This window comes from Gymnogyps californianus, chromosome 18 (genome assembly GCF_018139145.2).
Source record: "Gymnogyps californianus isolate 813 chromosome 18, ASM1813914v2, whole genome shotgun sequence".
NCBI classification, from domain to species: Eukaryota; Metazoa; Chordata; class Aves; order Accipitriformes; family Cathartidae; genus Gymnogyps; species Gymnogyps californianus.
Genome location: NC_059488.1, coordinates 7,121,002 through 7,143,780, shown reverse-complemented (window position 1 = coordinate 7,143,780; position 22,779 = coordinate 7,121,002). Strand labels below are relative to the sequence as shown.

The 22,779-nt window shown below is 63.9% G+C and overlaps 2 protein-coding genes across 2 annotated transcripts; both read left to right on the top strand.

Annotated features, from left to right (window-relative positions):
- The first annotated feature begins 2,031 nt into the window (after positions 1-2,031).
- Positions 2,032-16,685, top strand: FIBCD1 (fibrinogen C domain containing 1). Its single transcript, XM_050908029.1, has 7 exons — positions 2,032-2,103; positions 7,232-7,708; positions 8,722-8,881; positions 9,641-9,777; positions 15,461-15,557; positions 15,926-16,105; positions 16,426-16,685. Exons 1-7 carry the CDS (start codon positions 2,032-2,034, stop codon positions 16,683-16,685), a joined length of 1,383 nt encoding a protein of 460 aa, XP_050763986.1.
- A 4,783-nt stretch (positions 16,686-21,468) lies between these two features.
- Positions 21,469-21,904, top strand: QRFP (pyroglutamylated RFamide peptide). The gene has a single exon (XM_050908133.1). The coding sequence runs from the start codon at positions 21,518-21,520 to the stop codon at positions 21,902-21,904; it is 387 nt and encodes a 128-aa protein (XP_050764090.1). The 5' UTR covers positions 21,469-21,517.
- The last annotated feature ends 875 nt before the right edge of the window (positions 21,905-22,779 follow it).

The window sequence follows — 22,779 nt, the reverse complement described above, 5'->3', positions numbered from 1 at the left end:
GTCAAGGTATGTTGGATTGCAAATTAAACGTCAGCCCGCTGCATGGTCCCAGCTCCATCTGCAGAAAATGAGTTGCTGGACTTGGAGAGTGTCCAGTTGTGCAGCTCGGCGTGCCTAACACCCAGGGCTGACAAGCCACTGAATCACTCCTCCCCGCGCTGCCAGGCCACATGAAGCCAAGATACATTTCTTTTTAATGATAAGTTTTTATTGTTTGGAGTTCAGCTAAAACATCCTCCCGGGCACCCGCGGCCTCCTGCTTCCAGAACGGCTGAGCGGTGCCGGGGCTGAGGCTGGCTGGTGCGGGCATGCCAAACACTCCACCGGTGGAACGAGTTGGACGGTCTCAGCTGCAAAGGGAAGTCCTTGAAAACCGTCCGTGGGGAAGGAGCTGGGCTGCTGGCCATGAGCGTCTCCTGGTAAATCCACACAACATTGCCGCAGCCAAAGGCAGGATTTGCACCTGACTGGCATACAACCCCCCCACACCCACACCCACACACACACCCCCCCTCACCCCACCACCACCACACACCCCCTGCACTCCCCACAGGTACCAACTGCTCCAGCCGATGGCTGTGCTTCCCTCCCCGCCCCAGAGAGCCCTTTGGCACTGTTTGCCGGCCCGGCACGCACCCAGCTCTTTCCCAAATGGAGTGTGTGTCCTGGAGAGAAGCTGCTTGGACCCCTGGCCCCCAGCACGCACAACCTACCGCCCCTGCGCCCTGTCTGCCGCCGCAGGGAGGCAGCCCCCACCCCAGCAAAGCTGCACGGGAGCTGCTGGGGGGTCCTGACTGGGGCTGAGCTCCGGGAACAGAGACCCAGGGGGGTTCAGAGCAACCCCCAGCCCCGTTGTGCTGCCTGCCCGGGGGATAGCCCCACGCCGCAGGAGGGGGAGTGTGCCGAGGGGCTGCAGGGCCCCCCCAGGAGGTTTCCCAGGGGCTTCTCGGCATCGAGAGAGAATCCAGCCTCCCCCCAGCCGGATTAATGCAGGGCTGAGCCATCACTGCTCTCATGATGCTCCTCCGAACCTCTTAGCAACACTCCTGCTCACAGGTCAGACAAGCGGCAAATAAAAGATTTAAGGAAGGTGCCGCAAAGGTACGATAAAGAAAACCACATCCACGCCTGGAGAGGTGGTGGTAAATCGGGCCAGGGAGGGACTCCTGCGCGGGAGCTGGTGGCACACAGGGCCAGCACCGCTGCTTTGGGCTGCGAACGCTGGGGTTTGGGCAAGTGATGCTCCAGTGGGCATCGGTGTGACCCCATGTGCTCGGGGGCCCGGCCACTGCCTCCCCTCAGCCAGCACCAGCTTTCCGCCATGCACCGGGTTTTGCTAAGAGGCCCCCAGCACTTTGAGTACCCTTGGGCACAAAGGTTTGGGGAGGGGGGCGATGCCAATGCCCCCCCTCTCTCTGCCCAGTACCCTGCCCATCCCTGCCCACTGGTGGGACTGAGCCCCATCAGCATGGGGTGCTGAACTGGGGACCGTAGCTTTGGAAAGGGGGTGAGCAGGTCCCCGGGGCACCCGCCCCCCCCACCTGCTCCCCGGTGCCCTGTAACATCCCTGGACCCGCTGGCACCGACCCCTGCCTTACCTGCTGCCGCTCCTCCAGCTGTGCTGCCACATCTGGGCAGCTGCGGAGCCCCGGGCAGGAGGAGGGGACCGGGATCTGGAATCACTCCGGAGCCGCTGGGGCGGCCAGGGGGGTGCAGGGCAGTGCTGGGGGGGCCGGGGAGAGTCCCCGGGGCATCGCCGGGCGGTGTCCCCGGAGCGGGGCCGGGGGAGCCCCGGGGGAGCGGGGCGGGCGGGGAGGGAAGATCCACCCCCATGTCCGTGCCCGTGTCCTCCCTCCCTCCTCTTCCTCCCTCCCTCCTCCGCCGCCGCCGCCGCCGCCGCCGCCGCCGCCGCCGCCGCCACCCGTTCTCCCGCCGCGGCCAGCCGGGCAGCGCGGGCGGGCCGGGGGCTGCGCTGCCGGGGAGGGGGTCTGGGGGGGGGTCTGGGCACTTGGGCTGGAAGTTGGCGGCGCGATGGGGAACGAGCGCTGGAAAACCATGGGAGGAGCCTCGCAACTTGAGGACGGGCAGCAGGAGAAATCGCAGGTACGGGGCGGGGGGCGGCGGGGGGCAACGGGGGGGGCAACGGGGCAGGGGCCACCCCGGGGGTCCCACCGAAGCCATCCCCCCCCCCCCCCGCTCCCTCCAGCGAGCTTTTCTCCCGGTGCAGCCCGGCGGGGTGAGCGGCCCCCGCCGTGCGGAGCCCCCGGGCTGCCTCCCCTCAACCCCGCCCTCCCCCCCCCGAATTATTGAGTTCATTTATTTGCGGCCAGTTTGCCCTCAGCCTCCAGCACCGGGGCTGCCCCTCGGCCAGGCAGCGGGCGACGCTCCGGGGCTGCCACACACGCCTCTGCTGAACCGCTGCACGTTTGAAACTGCTTAAATAACCCTGTAAAAGGGATTTGGCATCTCGGCTTCTCTGCTGCAGCCAGAGTCATCCCTCTTGGTTTCGGGGACTCCCGACTGCCTGGCCCTCTCTTAACCTCCAGGAGCCCCCTTGGTTTTTGGGGGTGAGGCCGGCGTTGTGGCGGGGTACGGCGAAGCGGTGGCAAAGCCTGCGGCGACGCGCGGGGGATCCGGCACGTGCCGGAGCCTGTTTGCACAACCCGCTGCACGTGTGCCAGCTCCTCCAGCCCAGCGTGCAGGTAGCGGCCAGCTGCCCGGCCTCCGGCCGCCCAGTGCGAGGGAGCAGGTAGGGAAGCGCAGGCACGGCTGCACGGCCGGGGCACGCGGCTGCCCTGCCTGCGCTCTGGGTGCAGGCAGGGCGGGAAGGGAAGGAGCGCGACGTATGGGCAAGCATGCCTGGGAAGAGCTGGGGGACAGTGAGTCTCCGACGGAGCCTGTGAGTCAAGGGAAGGAGCTAAGAGCTGGCAGCGCCTGCCCTTCTTCTGCACCCCGGTGCTGGGCAAGGATGAGGGGGAGCGACCAGCTCCGGCCATGAGACCCACTTGCCCCCAGGTCTGCCACTTCCCTGTCCCCCTTCCACCCGCAGCGATGCAGGAAAGGGACTTCTCCCTGACTTCTCCCTTCTGCACACCCTTCTCTGAGACGCCTTCTCCCCAGTCAGCCCATCCATGCTGAACGGCTCCCTCGCCTCGGTGGAGAGGGGCTGCCCACCCCGAGAGGCACAGGAGGCCCTGGACCCCCCTGAGAGAGGAACCTCGCTCTCTTCTCCCCTTCCCGGCAGAGCTGCCTCCCTGGCACGCAGCCCCTCCACGCAGGGGTCCGAGCGGTGCCGTCCGGCTGGAGCCGGGCTGCCGCTATCCGGGCAGCTTTATGTCCCGCTATAGCCCCAAGGATGAGCTGGGCAGGATGGGTCCAGTCCCACCACCCATATGGGGCTGGACAACACAGCCCGGAGCCAGTGGTTCGTGCAAGGGGTTGCAAAGGAGGCACGGAGCGTGCTGTGCAGCCAGCGCTGGGCTCCCAGCTCCCGTCAGCTCCAGTGGGAACCCATCCCAGCCTGCCTGCATGCTCACCTATGGAGCCGGCTCCGGTGCGCTTGCCAGACCTCTCCTCTCCTCTCCCCTCCCGGAGCTGCAAAGCACGCCGTGCTGTAGGAGCGGTAGCAGGCAGGCTTTGGATGACAGATGAGAGCAGGTAATGGGAGCGGGATTCAGTTCACCTCCCTCTGTGCCTGCAGGGAGCGAGCAAAGTGTGGCGTTAGGCTCCGGGAGGGCATGGGGAGCAGCAGGGTGCAGGGGGGGGCAGCTGGGGTACAGCCCTTGCCCCAGGGCGAGCAGGGATGGGGGCTGCAGCCCTGCACAAAGCTGAGCAGCAGCAGAGCTGGACAGGCAGGGAGGGTGGAGAGGGACAGGGGCAGCGCAGGGCGAGCGGCTGGGATGCAAAATGAGCTGCTCGAGCAGCTCTGGAGTGAGCCATGGCTTGGGGGGGCAGGGGATGGACCCCTGCTGCCCTGAGGCTCCTTCAAGGCTGGGTGGACCCCGGCAGTAAGGTGAGGGTATCTAGACTAAAGTTTGCCCCAGCAGCTGAGCCTGGGCAATGCAAACCACAGTGTCCACCTGCCTCAGAAGCACAACCAGGGTCCTGGTTCGTACCTGGCTGAGGACACAGCTCAGTGGGAGAGCACCCAGGGCTGCCTGCAATCGCTGCCCACCATCCCACAGCGCAGAGCTTGCCTGGCGAGCCGGCAAAGAGCTGCGGCTTTCGTAGGAGCAAAGGGCACCTCCTCCTCGAAGAGCATCTCCCACGGCAGAGCTCAGCGTCTCCCACCACCGCTCTCTGTCCGTGCTCCCCGGGGGCCAACCCACCTCCGGCTCTGCTCCGGCTGCCCCGGGGACAAGCCGGCTCATCTCCTTCCCTCTCCGCAGGCTGCGTGTGCCGGAGCTGCTGTCTCCTACGCCCAGCACAGCCGCTCGCCTGGCTGTCTGGCTGAGGAGGCTGGGGGACGCTTGGTGGGGGGATGATGGGCGATGTGGGTGCCCACAGCCCCAGGGTGCAAGGCAGCCCGCAGGCTGCTCACACGGCGTGGCTGGGGCACCGAGGACCCCGCACGGTGGCCAAGCATAGAGATACTGCCTGAGCCAGCGCACAGCATGGAGAGCAGCTCAGCTTTGCACCGGGAAGGCAACAGTGCCTCGGTTCCTGCCTGGGGCTCCCTCCCGAGCTCCAGCCCCAGCTCCAGAGCAGGTTTGCAAGTGAAGCTCTGCTTGTCCTGAGCACCTCCCAGCCTCACAGCTTCTGCTCTCCTTAGGAAGGAGTGATTTGGAGACATGGGGACCTCCAGCCCGATGGATGTTCCCAGGGGGACATCAATAACTGGGGCAGGGGGATGTCCTACAGCTGCCTGAAAGCCTTGGCAAGAAGATCCGGGAGCCCGAGGCCATGCAAAGGACAGCAGAAACCCCTGGAGTCATGAGTGCGGTGGCCATGGTGGGGCAGGAGCGTGTGGCAGAGGCGTCTGCAGGGTCCCATGCTGGGAGTTGGGCACGCAGTTGCAGTGCTGCTGTGCCAGGGGGGTTTGGGGGGACCCACACCCCAGTTTGGAGCGTTGCTGGTGCCGCTGGCTGAGTGCTTCCCTCCTCTCCCCACTGCAGGTTGCCAGGTAACACAACCTGCCAGCAAAATGCCGTGGGACTCGTAAAGCTGCCACCGCTTGGGATCTTGCGGTCGCAAGCAGAGGGGGTCACTTGCGAAGGGGATCGGCCCCCGGTTCCTGCCCCAGTTCCCGGTACTGGTGGGAGGGCAGTGATGCTGGGGCTCGAAGGCTGGGAAACGGCTGGATGCAGCTCCCGGGCAGAGCTGCAGGATTTTGGTGTGTTAAAGCAAGGTTGGCATTTGTGTGGCTGCGGGAAACGGAGCATCGGCTGTGCACGGCTCTGCTCCTGAAACCCTTAATGCTCAGACGGGTCCCTCAGCCGTCACAGCCCATCTGCGTGTCCCGGCAGGCACGTTTTGAGCTGGGGATGTCAGCGTGGTGGGGAGCAGCAGCGTGCGGGATGGGAGGGCATAGAGCCATGGAGCCGAAGGTGCTGCGATAGGCGGGACAGCCGCGGGGACACGGTCCCTGCTCACCCCGCGGATACCAAACCAGTCGACATTGGCCTCTGGTCAGCAGCCATCCCTTCTGTCACTTCTGCACTCGCAGGGTGCCGAGGGGTCGGGTCAAGCCCAGATCCCGAGTGTCCACGTGAGAGTGTCAGCGATGGGCATCTCCCACCTCTGTCTGCCACCGTCCTGCTGCTCACGGGTGCCCCTCATGCCTCCAAGCTGGGGCTCCGTGTCTACAAACACAGGGCAAACTCCTCGACCCTCTGCTTGCCGAAAGCTCCCCTTATTGCCTTTGACATCTCCTTTTAATGCACACCCAGGGGCTGAGCCTGGGGCTGCCGCATTACGGAGGTCCCCGCAGGGTGGCTTCCCATTCAGCCCAGAGCCATTTGCGTCTCCAGCCTCACTCCACGGGCCGGGGGAGAAACCCGGAGCATCTCCTGGGGCTGGTGGGGCACCCGCGGCCCCCCGGACCCTGGCCGACCAGCCCCGCCGCAGCCGGGGTCACCTTAATGCAAATGGTTGCAGGAGCGTGTATGAAATGAAGGGTGCTTGAAGGAAGGTGTCACTCCAGATAGATGTGCACAGGAGGGGACAGGGCCTGGGAAATCTTTGCAGATGCAGCAATTTTCCCCTCATTTCTGGGGAAAGTAGTCTTTGTCTCTCCGAATCTGCAGTTTTCTGGCAGCCCTGCAATTCCTTGTGACAGCCGTGGCCGGGGTCAGGGGAAAATCACAGCCTCTGTCCTGCAGGTGTAATGAGAAGGGAAGGTGGTGGGGGGACGGGGGGCTGATGAGACCGGGTGGCAGCTCACTCCCTCTGCGCTGACGGTGTCGGCACTTCACGCTTTGCAAGGAGAAAAGGCTCTTGGTGTGCACGGAGCAGCTCCCATGGGCCGAGCCGATGGGTCCCTGCAGCAGTGGAGCTGCCGGAGGGGCTCGGGGGGGTCAGAGACCTTTCCCACAGCGACTCCCCCTCGCCAGGAGGCTCTGGGACGGGTCCGAGGGCTTTGGGAGCAGCTCTGCTCCCCTGCGGTGGGCAGTAAGGGCGCAAGGGAGATGGGGACACATGCCCCCCCCCCCCCCCCGCAGCTGGGAGATGCCCCATGCAGAGCAGGTCCCCGTGATGCTCAGGGCGATGTGGCCCCAGCATCGACCCACAGCCTGCCCTTGCTGCTGGGGACAGCCCCTGCCTTCCCTCGCCTCCTTGCTTTCCCCACGGTCCCGGCTCTGGGGGACACAGCGGTGTTGTCCCTTTTTCTCCCCGTACTTGTGCCCAGGGCAGCAGGGAGCCCCGCACGCACCTCCCAGGGAGCTGGGGCTGCTCCAGCTGAGTATCACCGCCTTAAATAAAACATGCCAGCGGGAGCAGGCGGCTGCCGTGCTTTCGCTCTCTTTATTATTTCATACCTCTGGCTCCCAGGCGGGTTTAGCTGCTTTGCTCGCTGAGCGCTCGCCCGTGGCCTCCGCGTCCCTGAGAGAACCACAGGGCTCCCCGGGGTCCCCGCGTCCCCTCCTCTGCCCCACCCCCACGTCCAATATCGCGTCCCTCGTTGCTGGACCCCCCAAAGCCCGTAAAGGGTTTGAACCCACCTCTGGGATGAAGGGGAGCGGGATGGGTCCGTCTGGATGGGTCCCGACGGTGTCTGCTTCTCTGTCTGCAGAGGATGAGCTGCGGGTACATCCTGTGCACCGTCCTGCTCTCGGTGGCCGTCCTCCTGGCGGTGACGGTCACGGGGGCCATCCTCTTCATGAACCACTACCACACACCCGTCACCGAGTCACCCCCGGTCATCAGCACCAACCCCGAAGAAGCCAACGCGCTGGTCACCATCGAGAAAGCCGACAGCTCCCGCATCAACATCTTCATCGACCCCAACTGCCCCGACGCGGCGGGCACCTTCGGGCGCCTGGAGGGGCTGCAGACCTCCCTGCTGCGTGCCATCACCGACCATGACGCCGAGGCCAAGGCCACCAAGAGCCAGCAGAAGGCCCTGCTGGTCACAGTGGCGGACGAGGTGGCCAAGCTGCTGACGCATGCCATGCAGCTGCGCGCCGACTGCGATGGCCTCAAGAAGGGGCACAGCGCCATGGGGCAGGAGCTCAGCGCCCTGCAGGGAGAGCAGGGCAGGCTCATCCAGGTGAGCCGGGGCTGGGAGTGCCGCACGGTGCTCCTTGGGGACAGACCTCCCCTGTCCCCATGTCCCTGGGGGCATGGCTGCTTGCAGCCCCTGCCCACGGTGTCCAGGGGAGACCTCCAGCAGAAGGAGCTGAGGTTTAAGGCGGGTGCTTGGGAATTGCAAGTTAGGAAGCACAACTTCAGCTCCAGCTCATCAGCCGCCTGCGTCTGCTGCCAAACCACCCTGGTGCCAGCGAGCCGGGTGTGCAGCCTCCCACGTTGCGGGTCTCCTGGCTCCAGGTCCAGTTTAGGGGCTCCGAGCAGAGCTGAGCACAGCACAGGACCATCCTAAGGGTGGTTCGTGCAGCAATCAGCCCCCGCTTATTTACAGTCCCAAAAATTTCCCAGCCGATGAGCTGTGTTGAAATGCTTACCTGGGTACGCTGGAGGTCTGCCGGGCATTGTAGCAAGACCTAGGGCATGGCTGGATGCTCGGCTCCATGCCTGTCCCTCCTGGTGCTCATCTTCCTCCGGCCAGAGCTGCTCGATCCCTGCTGCCTCGCTTCATTCCCCATCCTGCTGCTCTGCTGCGGCCACCCCATGTCACTTGCCTGGCCCAGGTCACCTCGGGGGACGGTGGAGAGCCGGCGGCTGTCTCAGGACACGGCTATTCCTGCCGCCTCCGCGATCCTGTCCGTTGCCCAGAGATGCTCTTTATCCCACGGGGTGGCGGCACCAAGACACCCAAGTTTGGGGATTTCTCAGCCCCGGTGGCAATAGGTGCTATTTGGACCCTGACCCTGGGCCAAAAAGCACCGGAGATGCCGTATGGGATCTGCTGTGGCTTTTATATCCCCATCTGGTCCCCACCAGCCTGTACCCTGGCAGGGAGCGTTGCTGCCCGCAGGCACTTGGGGAGCAGTGGGAGCGGGCAGAGCATCCTCACGGTGGGGTGGTCAAGGGGCTGGGGCGTGGAAGGGGTTTAACCACATTTAACCACAATTCCTTGTCCCCCCCCGTGTCCCCTGCCCACAGCTCCTCTCAGAGAGCCAGACCAACATGGCTCGGCTGGTGAGCTCCGTCAGCGACGTCCTGGACACGCTGCAGAAGGAGCGCGGCGGCGCCCGGCCCCGGCTCAAGGCTGACCTGCAGCGGGTGCCGGCCAGGGGAGCGCGGCCCCGGGGCTGCTCCAACGGTGAGATGGCGTCCCCGTCGGTCCCCAGGGAGAGGGATGCGCCTGGGGCTGCTCTCGGCAGGTCTCTGCCTAAGAAGAGGGGAGGGAGACAACCAGCCTGGAGAAGGGATTTAATACAGTGGGGGGCTGGCAGGGAGGTGGGGGAGTTGGAGCAGGAGGGAGATGGCAAGTTGTGTTCTAGAAGGGGTGTTTCTCACCGTGCAGCCCCCACTTGTCCACAAACCATCCTGCAAAGCCAGCACAAAAGCCACTTCACATCCCTGCAGACCCACCCGTTCCCCACGCAGCTGTAGCTGGGGCAAAAGCAGAGCAAGAAGCAACCGTTCACCTTCATTCGGGTGCAGACGGCAGCGCTGCATGGGACTCAGAATAAACAGTCACATTCATCATCATTTGGTTAAGATGAAGCTGAGTAAGACTGTCCCGGGGCTGCGAGCACGTGCCCACACTCTGCCTGCAGCTGCCTCCAGGCATCGACTCCCTCCTCCCCAGCTGGGTCCCAGCCTGCCCTTGCCATCATACGGGGACGTGGGGTCGGTCCCTGCCGGCTGCTGGGGGGGGGGTCCCCATGGTGGCTGCATCTCCCCGGGCACTGCTCTCCCTGAGCATCGGAGAAAGGGAAAGAGCAAGGCAGCACCGAGCCGCCAACTAGAGCTGGCAGCAAGGTTGAGAGCCTGAAAGAAATGGCAAGACATTAAATTAGATCATTAATTAACCAGCTTCCCTCTCGTCCCACCCCATCCCAATGCCACGCTGCAGGCTCCCGGCCCCGAGACTGCTTTGACATCTATGCGAGCGGACAGCAAGAGGATGGGATTTACTCCATCTTCCCCACACACTATCCCTCCGGATTCCAGGTCTACTGCGACATGACGACCGACGGGGGCGGCTGGACGGTGAGCTGCCGCCGTGCTGGGGGCCACCGGGTGATGCCACCACCGGCCACGGGCTGTCCCCACGCCGGGATGCCGGGGGTGGGAGATGTCACTCTTGGCACTTGGATGTGTCATCAGGATGGGAGATAAATGCCAATGGGGTCTGGCTGCGCACAGGGTGCCCGGTTCTGCGGGGAAGCAAGCAAACATGCTTGTCCGCATTACCCGTGCCGGCAGCATCATCAGAGCTGCCCGGCACTGCCGGCCTGAGCCCTGCGCCGGAGCCCAGCGGCCCTGCCCTGGGCTTGGGGAGCTTGGCTGGAGCTGGAGGGTGGCTTCAGGCAGGGAGTTGGATGCCGCGGCTGGAGTTTGTCCTTCTCGGCAGGGCTGGTGCTCGGCTGCGGCACGGCGTAGCTGCGGTTGCGCCATGGAGTGAATGGCTGTGCTTTGCCCTGTCCTCGTGGTCCCAGTGAGCTGGTGCTGGGGCTCAGGATGGGCCCCAAACCCAGCACGTTTCTCCTTGTCTAATGCAGGGGTGCCTGGGGTGCCTCCAGTGCCATGCTGATTCACTTGCTCCCCGGCCACCCTGTCCAACTCGCTTTGCCGTGGCGGCTGCAACAGCCCTGTAATCATGGTAATAGGGGCAGGGAGCAGGGGGAACGGGGGGATGCAGCGCTGGCAGCCCCAAGCCTGGAGACCCCCCTTGCCCCAGGGGCCCCTTGGGTGTGAGCAGCCCCTACCCAGGAGGGCATCGCTCGAGGTGCCGGCAGGGCAGCGAGGGGGTCCCAGGGAGGTGGCGGGGGGCTCACTGGGAGGAATGGGCAGGCAGCCTCTCCCCTGAGGACACGCTGGGTGAGCCGAGCCGGCCAGCACCCCTCCAGCTGGGCGCTCTAGGAAACAAATCCCCACGATCTGATTCCCCTAAGCAGCTTTGAGTGGTGCCAGGAGGGAGCTTAGCCCCCCTGCCCTTGGGGGGCTGATGAGCCTTCGGCCTCGGTCTGCCCAGAGCCCACCCCGGGCGGGAGCAACCTGTCATGCACAGGTCAGTACCAGCAGCTCCAGTGGGGAAATTGAGGCACAGCGCAGCCCTGGGGACCCCAGCTCCTGTGGGGCTCACAGAGGGAAAAGGGGGGACCCCTCTTGCTCTCCAGGGTGAGGAGGGTCTTTGCAAACCCCGTACATAGTCTGCACAGCCTCCGCCAGCCCCAGCCCTGCTCGAGTGCTGCCTGAAGAGCAGCCCAAGGTGATTAGTGAGACACTCAGAGGCTTATTTAAAGCTGCTGCAGCCGGGAGGGCTCCGGCTGGGCTGGGGAGGGGGCGAAACAAATAACTTTACACCCGGCAGCACCGTGGGCTCTGGCAGCGGGGCTGACATGGCACGGTACTGCCTGCAGCACCACAGCCAGGCAGCACCATGGCTCTGCCCTGCCTCGACTGGGGCAGAGAAGCCAAACCAGGTTCTGAATCCTGGCGTTCCAGAGATGGGCACTTCCAGAGCAGGGCCAAGGGTGCTCACCCCAGGCTCCCGTTTCTTGGGGCTGCTCTGCAGCAGAGGCTCCCAAACATACCTCCAGTCCCTTGGGGTGCAGGGGGTGTCTCAGCTATCTCCCGTGGGGCTGGGGATGCAGGGGGTTCTTGGGGCACAGACTCGGGCTCCAGGTAAGCCATGGCATGGCTGGGCACCATGGTGCAGAGGCTGGGAAATTTCCCTCCCCTCCTCCTCCTCTGGAGCGATTACTCCTGACATTTGGGCTTATTTGCATGTGGGTGGGTGGGTGGAAGTGATGGCAGCAGCTGAATCAATTTTGACTCGGGAGCTTGGGAGCTGCTGAGCTAAGCCTTAGCCTGCATGGACGGCTTAGAGACCACGGGGAGCAGGGCAGGGGGAAGAGCCACCCCAATGCCCCGTCAGGGAGAAACCTGGCCGGGGTGGCTCACTGGGTGCTGCTCAGCACCTCCCCATCCCCACGGCGTGAACTGCAGTGTCACCCTGTCCCCTTGCCAGAGGCAGGGTCCCTGGTCGCTCCCCATTCCCTTTGTTGGGAAGGCTGAGCAAGGCACAGCCCTCGCAGGACCAACGCTTCTCCTGCCTGCAACGGCCGCATCCAGCCCGGGGCAGCCGAAGTCCCCTGCGCTGTGCGAGCGATTGCAGCTCTGGGGCTGTTTGCTGCCTGTTTTGCAGAGTGGAAAAGCAGAAATCTGGCAGAGAGGGCAGCCAGCATCGGCATCCATGCAGGGCAGGGCGACACAAAGGCAAACAAACGTGGGAGGGAAGAGCCAGGGAGCCCCCAGCACACACCCCCAGTCTGTTTTGTCCCCCCCTTGGTCCTGCCCCCCAGCAGCAGGGCCACGTTTGCAGCCGGCTGGGGCATGGGTCCTGGTCAGTGCCCTCCGGCACCAACGGGAACATCCACGTCCTGCACTCAGCGCCGACTTTAATTGCAGCGACTCCCCCGGGCTGACCCGAGCCTTGCGGCAATGCCGGGCTGCAGCCGTGTAATTGCCCAGCCTGACCCTGACTCCCCTCTTTGACACTCACCTCTGGCACTTTATTAAAGTAATAACGGCATGACGGAGGGCGGGGGAGGCTCGGCATCCCAGGAGGCCTGAAAAAGTTGCCTCTTCATGTGCTCTTGTCTTGGGAAGTCTTTGCAAACGCCCCACGCTCCTCCCAGTGCCCCTGAGCCTCCATCGCTGCCCAGCCGGGGCAAAGCCCCCCAGGATCAGCATCTCAGCCCTGTAAGCAATGGTGCCGCGACGGCTCCGTCCCCCTCAGCATCATTTTCCATGTACAGCACGTATTGGGAAGTGGTGGGAAAGCCAAAGGATGCGGAAGAAAAGGCTGCGCCAGCAGGATGGGGGCTGTGGTGATGTTAAGTGACAGCTTCCAGCTTCGTGGGCACCTGCTGTGCTGGGGATGCTCACGGGGACGGCTTCGCCCAGCCTGCTCATCACCCGCCGGAGGGGTCCCGGAGCGGGCTGGGGGGGTTGAGCAGACACTGATGCATTTACACATGGGCTGGGGTAAGCCGAAGGCAGCGAGTGAGATGAGCCTGCGGAAACGCGTGCTGTTTCCAAAAGATGTGATTTATGTGTCGCCATGAACAGGGACGAGACAATTCTGCTGGCGGGGACATGCTGGAGCAGCCGGGTCCCTGGGACGGGCAGCACTGCCGGCCGTGGTGTTCGCAGGCTATCACATGCGATTGGCACTCCCCGGAGACCGGCTCCTGTGATGCTCCGAGTCTGTCTTCTCCATGGCTGAACCCGAAGACGGTCTCCCCACTGTGATGGGGGCTCAGAGGAACGCCACAGGGCCAGGGCTGTGGGGTCTGTGCCAAGGCTGCCGAAAACCTGACCAGGAGCTCGAGCACTGTGGTGGCAGAAAAGTGACAGCCAAGCATCTCCCCAGGCTGGGGCTGTGGTGGGATTTCCAGCCTGCTGGGGGTTTGGTGGGGGCTGGCATCAGGGAGCTGCGGGGAGAGGGAGCAGAGCCCTCCCTCGCCGCCAACGCCATGGCAGGCGCAGGCTGGCACCCCTGCTTTTCTCTGGTTTTAACCCATTTTTCTGGGTTGGTGCCTTTGCAGGAGCCTGTCCCTGCCCTGTGAGCTCAGCGTGACCGGGGGAGGCAGAAAGCGGGGGAGATAAATATTTCAGCCTTGCCTTTAAAAAAGGGAAGGAAATCCTTTTTGCTTAAGAGGGGGTGATGCATATTTGATGAGGAGGAAGAGAGCAGTGAGGCAGGGTGGGGAGCGTGGCAATGAGCCTGCGGGTCACCGGTGCATGCAGCATCCTGGTGCATGCAGCATCCTAGTGCCTGCAGCATCCCGGTGCAGGGGGCGAGGAGGAGGCACCCACATCCCCACCTGCACACAGTGGGTGCACGAGTGAAGCACGAGGAGAGACTGTGCATGAGAGATGATGAGGATGGAGCAGGAGACCCAGGAGGACACAGGACCTCCAGCACCCGCCAGCCCTTCCGACCTGGTTTTGAGCTCCTTGGGGCCGAACCTGGTGGGCAGCGGGGCACCGAGGGCTCCTCCGGCGCCCAGGGTGATTGCCGAGCCGTGCCGAGGCTCAGCCAACGGAGATGTGCCCTGCATGCTTCCCTGGGCGCTGCTCAGGCAATTGGCCTATTTACAAGCGTGGGTCAAAGCCGATTAAGAGGGAGCATCGGTGCTGCTTCCACCGCCTTCCCTACACGGGGAGCCAACGTTGGCCAGGGAAAATCAGCTTCGGGCCCCCGTCCAGCCGCGCCATCCCCCTTTCCCAGCAAGCCCGAAGAAAGCCCCTTTAAACAGGCTTAACCACAGCTTCTCAAGTGCTCAACGCAGGGATAAAAATTAAGGCTCTAATTCTAGAAGGTAAGTACAGCAGGATCAGAGCTGTGCCGTGCCGAGGAGTGCGCCGGAGCCTGCACCGGGCACCCATGGCCCCAGAAATGACTGTCTGGTGAAGAGCAAACTGGCATGAAGCTCACAAGCTGGGTCTCCTCCGCATGCTGGGATGAAACCATGCACGAGCAGGCAGGCAGGAGCAGCCGGGGGGATGCTGCGAAGGAGCATCCCTGCGGTGGAGCAAAGCATGGCAGCTTCCCGGCTGGCGTGGGGGCTCGGCGGTGTTGGCCGAGCCTGGGATGCTGGAAGCAGGGTGAACGGGCTCGATGGCACAGCCCAGCCCCGAAGACAGGGTGCTCTGGCCCCTTGGCTGCCGGCACATGGGGCGGCTGTTCCTAAATCACCAAGCGCCCTGTCCCCCCTGCCATGGCCACGGGAGCGCGGTGCTTGGTGACAATTGGGCAGGCTGGCTCAGCCAAGTTTAATGCAATTAATCCAGGGCTGGAGGCTTAATTAAGTTCAAATGGTTGGACACGGAGCAGCATTTTCTGGATCATTGTCAATAAATGAAACCTGAAACTACAGATAAAAGGGGATGAAACACACAGGGCACGACATGCCGATGAGCAGATGGGAGAGGAAAAGGGAAAGGCTCCAAGGAGAAAAGCCGCGCTAAGCCACAGGGATCTGGCCGGGATCTGGCCAGGATCTGGGGGCTCTGCAGGAGTCGGGGCGGTCGGTGCCCCACAGTTAATTTCTCTGGGAGACTAACGAGGCCATCACAGGAATGGTGCCTGATAACAGGGCGGCTGCCCAGGAGAGAGCGGGGACCCAGGATGGGGAAATCAGCTGCTTAGTTTTACACAGTACCAAGTATCCCGCCATTTGCAGGATGGCTTGGACTCACCTGGGCAGCACGTGCTGCGGGGACAGACCTCGAGTCATGCTATCCGTCTGTCTGTCTGTCCATACCTCTGCTCCCGCGTGCAACGGCAGAGCCTAGGCTGTTTTGAGCCGGGTGCGGGGTGCCCACCCCTCCCGGGGCACCGGCCACCTTCCCGCAGGAGCACACCACAGGTTTCCCGAGTTCTGCTCCCGTTTCCAGGCAGAGGATCCAGTGAAGGGTTTTATCTGAACCGACTCACGCATCCCTGGGAGCCGGTGGATGATGATCCGGCATTTCCCTGGGGACCTGCTCGCCGGTGTCCCCGTGTAATTACTGAGTTGAAAGGGTTTAATTTGCGCCCGCATCTAATAAGGTGGTGGCGGGGAGGGGTGGGCAGCACGGTGGGGAGTGAGGGGGCTGCTCGGGGTGCGCAGGCTCGAAGCAGCCCCACGACTGACACCCCACATGTCCCCCTCCCCAGGTGTTTCAGCGGCGGGAGGACGGCTCCGTGAACTTTTTCCGTGGCTGGGAAGCCTACCGGGACGGCTTCGGGAAGCTGACGGGAGAGCACTGGTTAGGTACGCGGGGCTGGCAGTGATTGTTCCCGGGCAGGCTGGCAAAGCCTGGGACCCCCCAGTCCCCCCGGGGAGGTCCAGGGTTTCCTTTGCAAAGGAAGGGACACCGAGACCCCCGTGGCCAGCACTCGCGTCCTAGGAGTGACGGCCCGGGCAGGCGGGGAGGGGACCGGGTGGCTACACAGGGGCAGGGAAGCGATGGGGCTGTTTGCCCATGAGCTGAGCACATGCCGTTGGCCGTGCAGCAATAACAGAGTGAGGGCTGGAGGGTGGGAAGCGCTCCCTGTCCTGCCCTGTGCCCCCTCCGCAGGGACCCCTGGCCACCCCATCCCTGCCGGGGTCCCTGCACTTACCCCCTCCCTCTGCCGCAGGGCTGAAGCGGATCCACGTGCTGACGGTGCAGGGCAGCTACGAGCTCCGCATCGACCTGGAGGACTTTGACAACGGCACTGCCTTCGCCCACTACGGCAGCTTCGGCGTGGGGCTCTTCTCTGTCGACCCCGAGGAGGATGGGTACCCTGTCTCCATTGCTGACTACTCGGGGACGGCAGGTAGGGCAGCGGGGCGGGGGGATGCCCGTGGTCCCATGGGGCAGGGGGAGCCCACAGCCACCAAACAGCCTCGCTGGGGTGTTAGCAGTCTCCTCCGGCGCAGGCAGCGGTGCTGGCTGCATCCCTGCGGCCACAGGGAGCTGGAGGCAAGAGAGGGGCTGCGGTTGGATGTTTGCAGGGTGGGTGACCCCAAGTGCCCTGTACATCACTAAAGGAGCCCCATTGGGGTGCCCAGGGGACCCCCCTGGGGCGGGGAGCTGGCCTGAGGGCAGGGTGAGGGGCAGGAAGAGCCCATCATGGCTCCTTTCCCCCGGCGGCAGGAGACTCCTTCTTGAAGCACAACGGGATGAAGTTCACTACCAAGGACCTGGACAACGACCACTCGGAGAACAACTGCGCAGCTTTCTACCACGGTGCCTGGTGGTACCGCAACTGCCACACCTCCAACCTCAACGGGCAGTACCTCAAGGGCCACCACAGCTCCTACGCCGATGGCATCGAGTGGTCCTCCTGGACCGGCTGGCAGTACTCCCTCAAGTTCACCGAGATGAAGATCCGGCCTGTCCGGGAGGAGAATTAGCTGGATGGCATGACCCCCCCACCCCACGCCCAGCCCCCTGCCCTTCCCCACTACCCCGCAGCCCTGTCCCCCCAGCTGCCATCCTCCCCATCCTCCCTGAGGACTGGCCCATCTTTGAGTGGCCCCTGGGGAGCACTTGCCCCTGGGGAGGGTGGCTTTAGCTCCCGGGCACCCACGAACATCACCGGACCTTTGCTTCCTACTGCCGTGGCTCCCCTGCGGCCAAAACGGGTCTCCTGGCCAGAGCGTGACCCGTGGCCGGTGCTCACGGCTGTGGCAGAGAGGGCAGCGGGATGCGGGGATTTGGGGAGCTGTGCCCAGCGGGATTCAGCGAGGAAGAGAAGAGGCTGCCTGGAGGGAGGGAGGGAGGGAGGGATGCAGCAGCCCGGGCAGGCTGGGCACCTCTGCTCATCTCCTCTTTGGGCACAGACACCCAGCAGTGGCCTTGCCAAGCTGGCAAGGGACTGGGGGACACTTGCCGTGGGGAGCCCCGAGCCCCACAGAGCCCCCAGGACTGGGACGAGGCTGCTGCTCCGCGGTTCTAGCTCACCCCATGGTGCTATTGGGGATGGGGAGGGCTCAGCTGGGTTGCAGCCCCTGCAGACGCTTGACTGTGCCAGTGATTCCTTCTCCAGTCTGCAAAACGCTCGCCTCTCCCCCTGCAAGAGCAATGCAGCTGGAAAGGGACAACTACAAACTCCTTTGTCCCCATTGTCCCTGTCCTGGCTCCTGGAGCCAGTTGGTCGGAACACCCCAAAGTAAGCCAGCACGGTGCTGCAAGGATGCACACCCAGAACCGAGCGTGGCACGGAGCTGTTTTGGCAGCGCTGGGGAAACGGGGAGCACAGCAAGGAGGAGGAGGCGAGGAAGGCTCGCTTCCTGGCATAGCTCTGCCTGCATTTTGCAGCTCCTCCCTCCCAACCAGACCCGCTCGGATTCACGTCGGACTTTCACCATCCAAAAGCTGTGACCTTTCCCAAAACCCTCGGCTTCGGACAGCACACCCGCGTGCCCCCGCGCAAGCCCCCTCCACTCACTCTCAGCCTGGGGACCCGCATTCATTTTCACCCAGGATGAGCCGCGCTCTGGATCGGCACCTGCAGATATTCAAAGCCTTTCATTTCTTCAAATCCCATTAAGGTTTTGCAAAAAGAAGCCCTGAGTGGGGCTTAGCGTCTGCAGGGCCCTGATAACCGGGCGGCAGGTGATGCCTCGTGCCAGCCGACCCAAGGAGGAGCTGCCACGGTGTATGGGGCTGACTTCTCCCTCTGGCTCCCCGGAAGAACTCAAATGGGGGATTTTGTCCAAAAAAAAAATACAAAACTGAGCCTGAGTGGGCTGTGTGAACAGGGAGGGGAGGGGGACGGCCGTGACCCTGCCACCCTTTACATGATTTTCTGCCTGTGCTACAGCAGCAATAGGGAGCAGAGCCCCTGTGCTGGGCCCTGGCCCCAAGAAACACTGCTGGACAGACAGACTGCCCGAGGAGGGGAGGAAAGCTCCCGCCGTCCCCGTTTCCAGGGGGGCTTAAGGCACGGGGAGATCAAAGGCTCATCTTCCCGGCTGTGGCAGATTTGTACTTCCCTGTGTGGTTCTCTTTTTTTTAATCCTTCACCACCTCGGATCCTGTGCTGGATGAGCCCTTTTGCCTGCCAGAGTCCCCATCTGTCTGTCCTGCCTGAGAAACAGGGACAGACGATGCATTGGGGTTCACTGCAGCTTTCCCCTCTACCAGAGACATTCCTTGGAGCCCTCGGTGAGGACGAGCTCCGAGCGCAGGCACTGGCTCTACCCGCTCCGTCCCTGCCCAGAGCAGCCGCCCAGGCTGGCTTTCTCAAACGACGGGATTTGGGGGAGCTCGGCGGTGGCATTTCCCAGCCAGCACAAGAGCAGGAGCACCTGGCAGCTTCCGAGGGGCTTCCTGCGCCCCGCCGGACCCCTCTGGAAAGGGTCCCGCACAGGCTGGGATCACAACGCCGATCTTTATTTTTATTAATTTTTTTCAGTGGATTAGCTGTAGCTGGGTTTTCTAGTGCTTGCCTTCAGGACAAGAAGGCACACGGAGCCACGTGCCCCAGGCGGGAAGGCTCGTCCCCTCCCTGGACCCCTCCACTGGTGTTTTTCCATGCCAGGGAGGGGACATTGTATGTGCAGTTCGTCGGTAGCACACCCTTGTGTAACTGCCTGTGTCACCCAGGACTCCCTAATGACTTTGTTTTGACTTGCACGAGAGGTATTTAATCCACGCCGAGACACAGGATTTCCCAGGATTATTCCCGAGAGCGCATGCGTCGCTCCGCAGCCCCGGATTAGGCTAAACCCATCCGTGGTGACACCTCCCCGGAGAGGGGGGACTGGGACCTGGCCACGTACCTTCCTGGCGAAGCCCTGGGCCGGGTCGTGGTGTGTAGCAGTGCCGTGAAGTCTAGGTCGTGTGTGAGTGGTGTCCAACGCTGTACATGTGGACTTTCTGAACTCCTTAATAAAAGGAACTCATCGTTAGCTGGCGTGTCGGCAGCCGTGCCCACGGAACCTGCCGCGGTGACGGCAAAGGGAGCGGCAGTGGATTACCACAGCTCCCGCCGTGCTGTGGGTGATGGCTCCTTCCCCACGCCGGGCTCACGGCATGGCATCCCCGGGAACCGGCCCATCGGCCCAAACCGCTCTGCAAAACTGCCAGGGAGGGCTGGGGAGACCCGGTGGGGCAGGGATGGGGCAGCGAAGGCTTCCCAGGGCTGCAGCCCAAACCCAGGCACCACGGGACCTCGGGGTGGCCCTGGGGCTGGGACAGAGGGTGGTGGCAGGTCTCGGTGCCGAGGGGACCCGCTCCCCCCTGCCTGCACTGATGGGCAGAGCGCCGAGTGATGCTCCCGGCCCCTTCCTGCTGAGCAGCGGGGTGCTGCCCACCCCACGCCATGCTCTGCCCCAGGTCAGGATGGACCCAGGAGGGGACAGCTGAGTGCCAGGCGTTGGGGACCACGCTTTAGCACCAGTGGCTGCGTGCACTGGCCAAGGATGGGGGAAGCACTCAGGCTTGTGCATGCAGGGCCAGTCCCCGAGCGGGTTTGGGGGTACAGGGGTCTCCGCCGGTGCCTGCGCACCCACCACGCTTGCACACACATCTGGGACCCCCAACAGCCGCACACAAGTATGCACCAGCCAAGGGGGTGGGGGACACTCGTTCCCCAGGACAAGACCCTCCCTGCCGCCAGCGTCCCCACCAGCTGCCGGTGACTCAAGGCCAGCTCCAGCACGGCGTGCACCCAGTCTCTCCTCCAAATGAGGCAGCAAACGAAGGAGGCGCGTTAATCAGCGGTGGTGCCGCGCTCCCATTGTGGCGGCTCAGCCAGCCCCCCCGGCCCCCTCTCCGGCCCCCTCCCCGCCAGGATCCCAGCCTCTGCTCTGTGCAGCCACAGCCCGGCGAGCTGGCCACGCGCTCAAGGGGTGACACAGCAATTAGCGCCGGTGGGTATTTAACGGCGGGTGAAGTGGGCTGGCCAGCTCAGTCTGGGCACGGGCTCAGGGCAGCACGGAGCAGGGCCAGGGCAGGCGGCACTGGGGCATCGCCCAAGGCGGAGAGGTGAGTGGCTGGCAGCCATCTGTCTGTCTGTCTGTCTTCCCTCGCGTGCCTGCTTTGCACCCTGCCTCGACAGGCAGCACAGCCACTGAGGAGGCAAAGGCTGGTGGGAGGCAGCTGGGGGCAAGAGGCAGGGCCGGGCAGGGCACCCACCAGCACCCCCAGCCCCCGGAACGGGACTCAGCAGCACCCATTGCTGGTGCTGGGAAGGTGCACCCCGCCCTGGCTGCACCCAGTGATTTGCCTCCACGATGGGCAACTGGGTGCAAAAGGGGAGAGCGCAGAACAGCAGCAAGGTGCGAATGAGGCAGGGAGCACCCCAAAGCGAAGCTCACGGGCAGGGGGGTTGCTGGGGAGGGCAGGCAGGGGCTTGGGCTCAGCTGGGTCCGGTGCAGGACCAAGGAGCACCCACAGCAGCCCCCCACCCTGCAAGCACAGGGCACATACCCTGGCCCCCATCCCCTGCAGTGACTTTTAAGGCAACATCTCCAGGAAAAAAACAATAACGATAAAAAAAAATCCATTTCCCCTTTCTGAGCCTTTGCGGGAGGAGGAAGGGGAGACAGAGCAGCCCTGCCCGCGCTCAAGGTCACCCCGGGGTGCCTGCGGCATTGCTGCGCGCAGCCCAGGACCGCGCTCCCTCCCGCTCTGCTCAGCAGACCCTGCTGCCGGCGGGGCACCTCCGAGCCCCATAAAGCAGAGGGATGTCGAGCACCTTCCTCCGCGCTCGCATTAGCCAGGCACTGCAGGTAGGACCTGCGAATTGGGAAGATAAGGGCGGCTCAGGTGAATGCACTGAAGTCCTCCCCGCAGTGCCTCTAAGAGGAGCAGGCGGCTCCAGAGCCCATCAGCCTGCCTGGCTAATAGCCCACTCAGCCAGCCCCATGCAAGCAGAGCCCGGCTCTTCGCTGTGAACCAGGGGAGTAGCTGCAAGGCTGTAATTTGTGAGCATGGAGTTGCTAAAGATGAAGGGGAGCAGGTCTGAAGGAGGCAGGGGAGAGGCAGAGAGAGCTCAGAACTCCCCCCCCAGCACCTCCACCGCAGCCGGGTGCTGGCGTGGAGGCTGCAGGAGGAGCGGTGGGTGCTGGAGGGGTTTTCTCGCAGGGTGTAGGGGTGGCAGGGCTGGTTTGTGGGTGCTGCAGCAGGGATGGGGAACGCGTGCTAGCCGAGGGCAGCCCTTGCTGCTGCTTTAGCCGCTGCCCGAGGATGCTCTGTGGTTTACCGACATGTCTTTCCCTTCCTGTGCTTCCCCCAGATGAGAGCACCCTACTCGCTGTCCTGCCTTTTCCTCCTGAGCCTGGGGGCCTGCTTCCCTCCCAGCGAGCAGCAGGAGCCGGGAGACCCCAGGGAAGGGACCCCGCTCAAGCCCAGCTGGCAAGCGGCGGCTGAGGACTCGGGTGCCGGCTGGAGGGCAGGAGCAAAGCGGAGGCGAAGCGAGGAGCTGAGCACGCTGCTGGGCATTGCCCGGGAGCTGCGGGGCTACGGCAAGGAGGGGGCCGGGCAGCGGCTGGGCAGGCAGGGGGGCTCCGAGCTGCTGCCGGCGGGAGGGGAGAAGCGCAGCGGCACACTGGGGAACCTGGCCGAGGAGCTCAACGGCTACAACAGGAAAAAAGGGGGCTTCACCTTCCGCTTTGGGAGATGAGGGCCCGGACTCGACCCCCCACCTCCTGCGGGTTGTCTCGTCCCGTCCTTCCCTTCCATCTCACCTAGGTTTGCTTGGACAAAAGGGTATTGGGGGCTTTTGCTGCTGGGATTGCCTTGGGGAGGGGGGACACCGCGTTTGCTCCACTTGCAGCCCTGCTCCGGATCTCATGTCCTCGTTCCCAGCTGGTGCAACGGAAGAAGAGGAGGGCGCCTTAAAAAGAAGCCACCGCGTCCCTTCCCGGGTCACACGTGGCCTTTGCTGGGGCACAGGGAAAGGGCCCTGCCCTGGGTCTCCAGCGCGGCAGAGAGCAGGGATGCCACACCAGGACAGGCAGAGCCGGCAGGGCCAGGCATCAAGGCTGGAGGCAGGGGGGCTGAAGGGTTACAGTGGGATAGTCCTGGTGGTGACAGGCCCCCGGGGACTGCCTGTAGCTGCCAGGCAGGGCAGGGCTGTCGGGGAGGAACAGGTCCCTCAGAGCTCTCCGCGGAGTCGCAGAGTTGCTGCTCTCCTGCCTATTAAGGAGAACTCCCTCCGGCAGCAAATTCTGCTTAGTGTCAAGATGCCACTTACAAGAGCCGGCTCCTGCGTGCAAACCAGGACGGAGCAGCAGGGTTCGAGAAAATCTTGTCCTTAGAAATCCCTGGCGTGAACACGGAAACCTGCCCTGGCATCACCAGTCCTGCTGCAGTCCCACCGCCCCGCTCACACCCCAACCCCGAGACCCGACCTCGGGTGCTGTCAGAGTCCTCACCAGGGTGAGATGGTGATGACCGACCTTCAGCGTCCTTGTCACATCACCCCAGCACTTGCCTGAAAGCCTGGCCCTTCCTAACCCCCTCCCGGCCTCATCGCCACCTATTCCCAGCTGTAGC

Coding starts and splice junctions, on each gene's coding strand:
- FIBCD1 (XM_050908029.1), top strand. CDS start 2,032: ATGGGGAACGAGCGCTGGAAAACCATGGGAGGAGCCTCGCAACTTGAG. Junction 2,104..7,231: donor GGCAGCAGGAGAAATCGCAG/GTACGGGGCGGG, acceptor CTCTGTCTGCAG/AGGATGAGCTGCGGGTACAT. Junction 15,558..15,925: donor GACGGGAGAGCACTGGTTAG/GTACGCGGGGCT, acceptor CCTCTGCCGCAG/GGCTGAAGCGGATCCACGTG.
- QRFP (XM_050908133.1), top strand. CDS start 21,518: ATGAGAGCACCCTACTCGCTGTCCTGCCTTTTCCTCCTGAGCCTGGGG.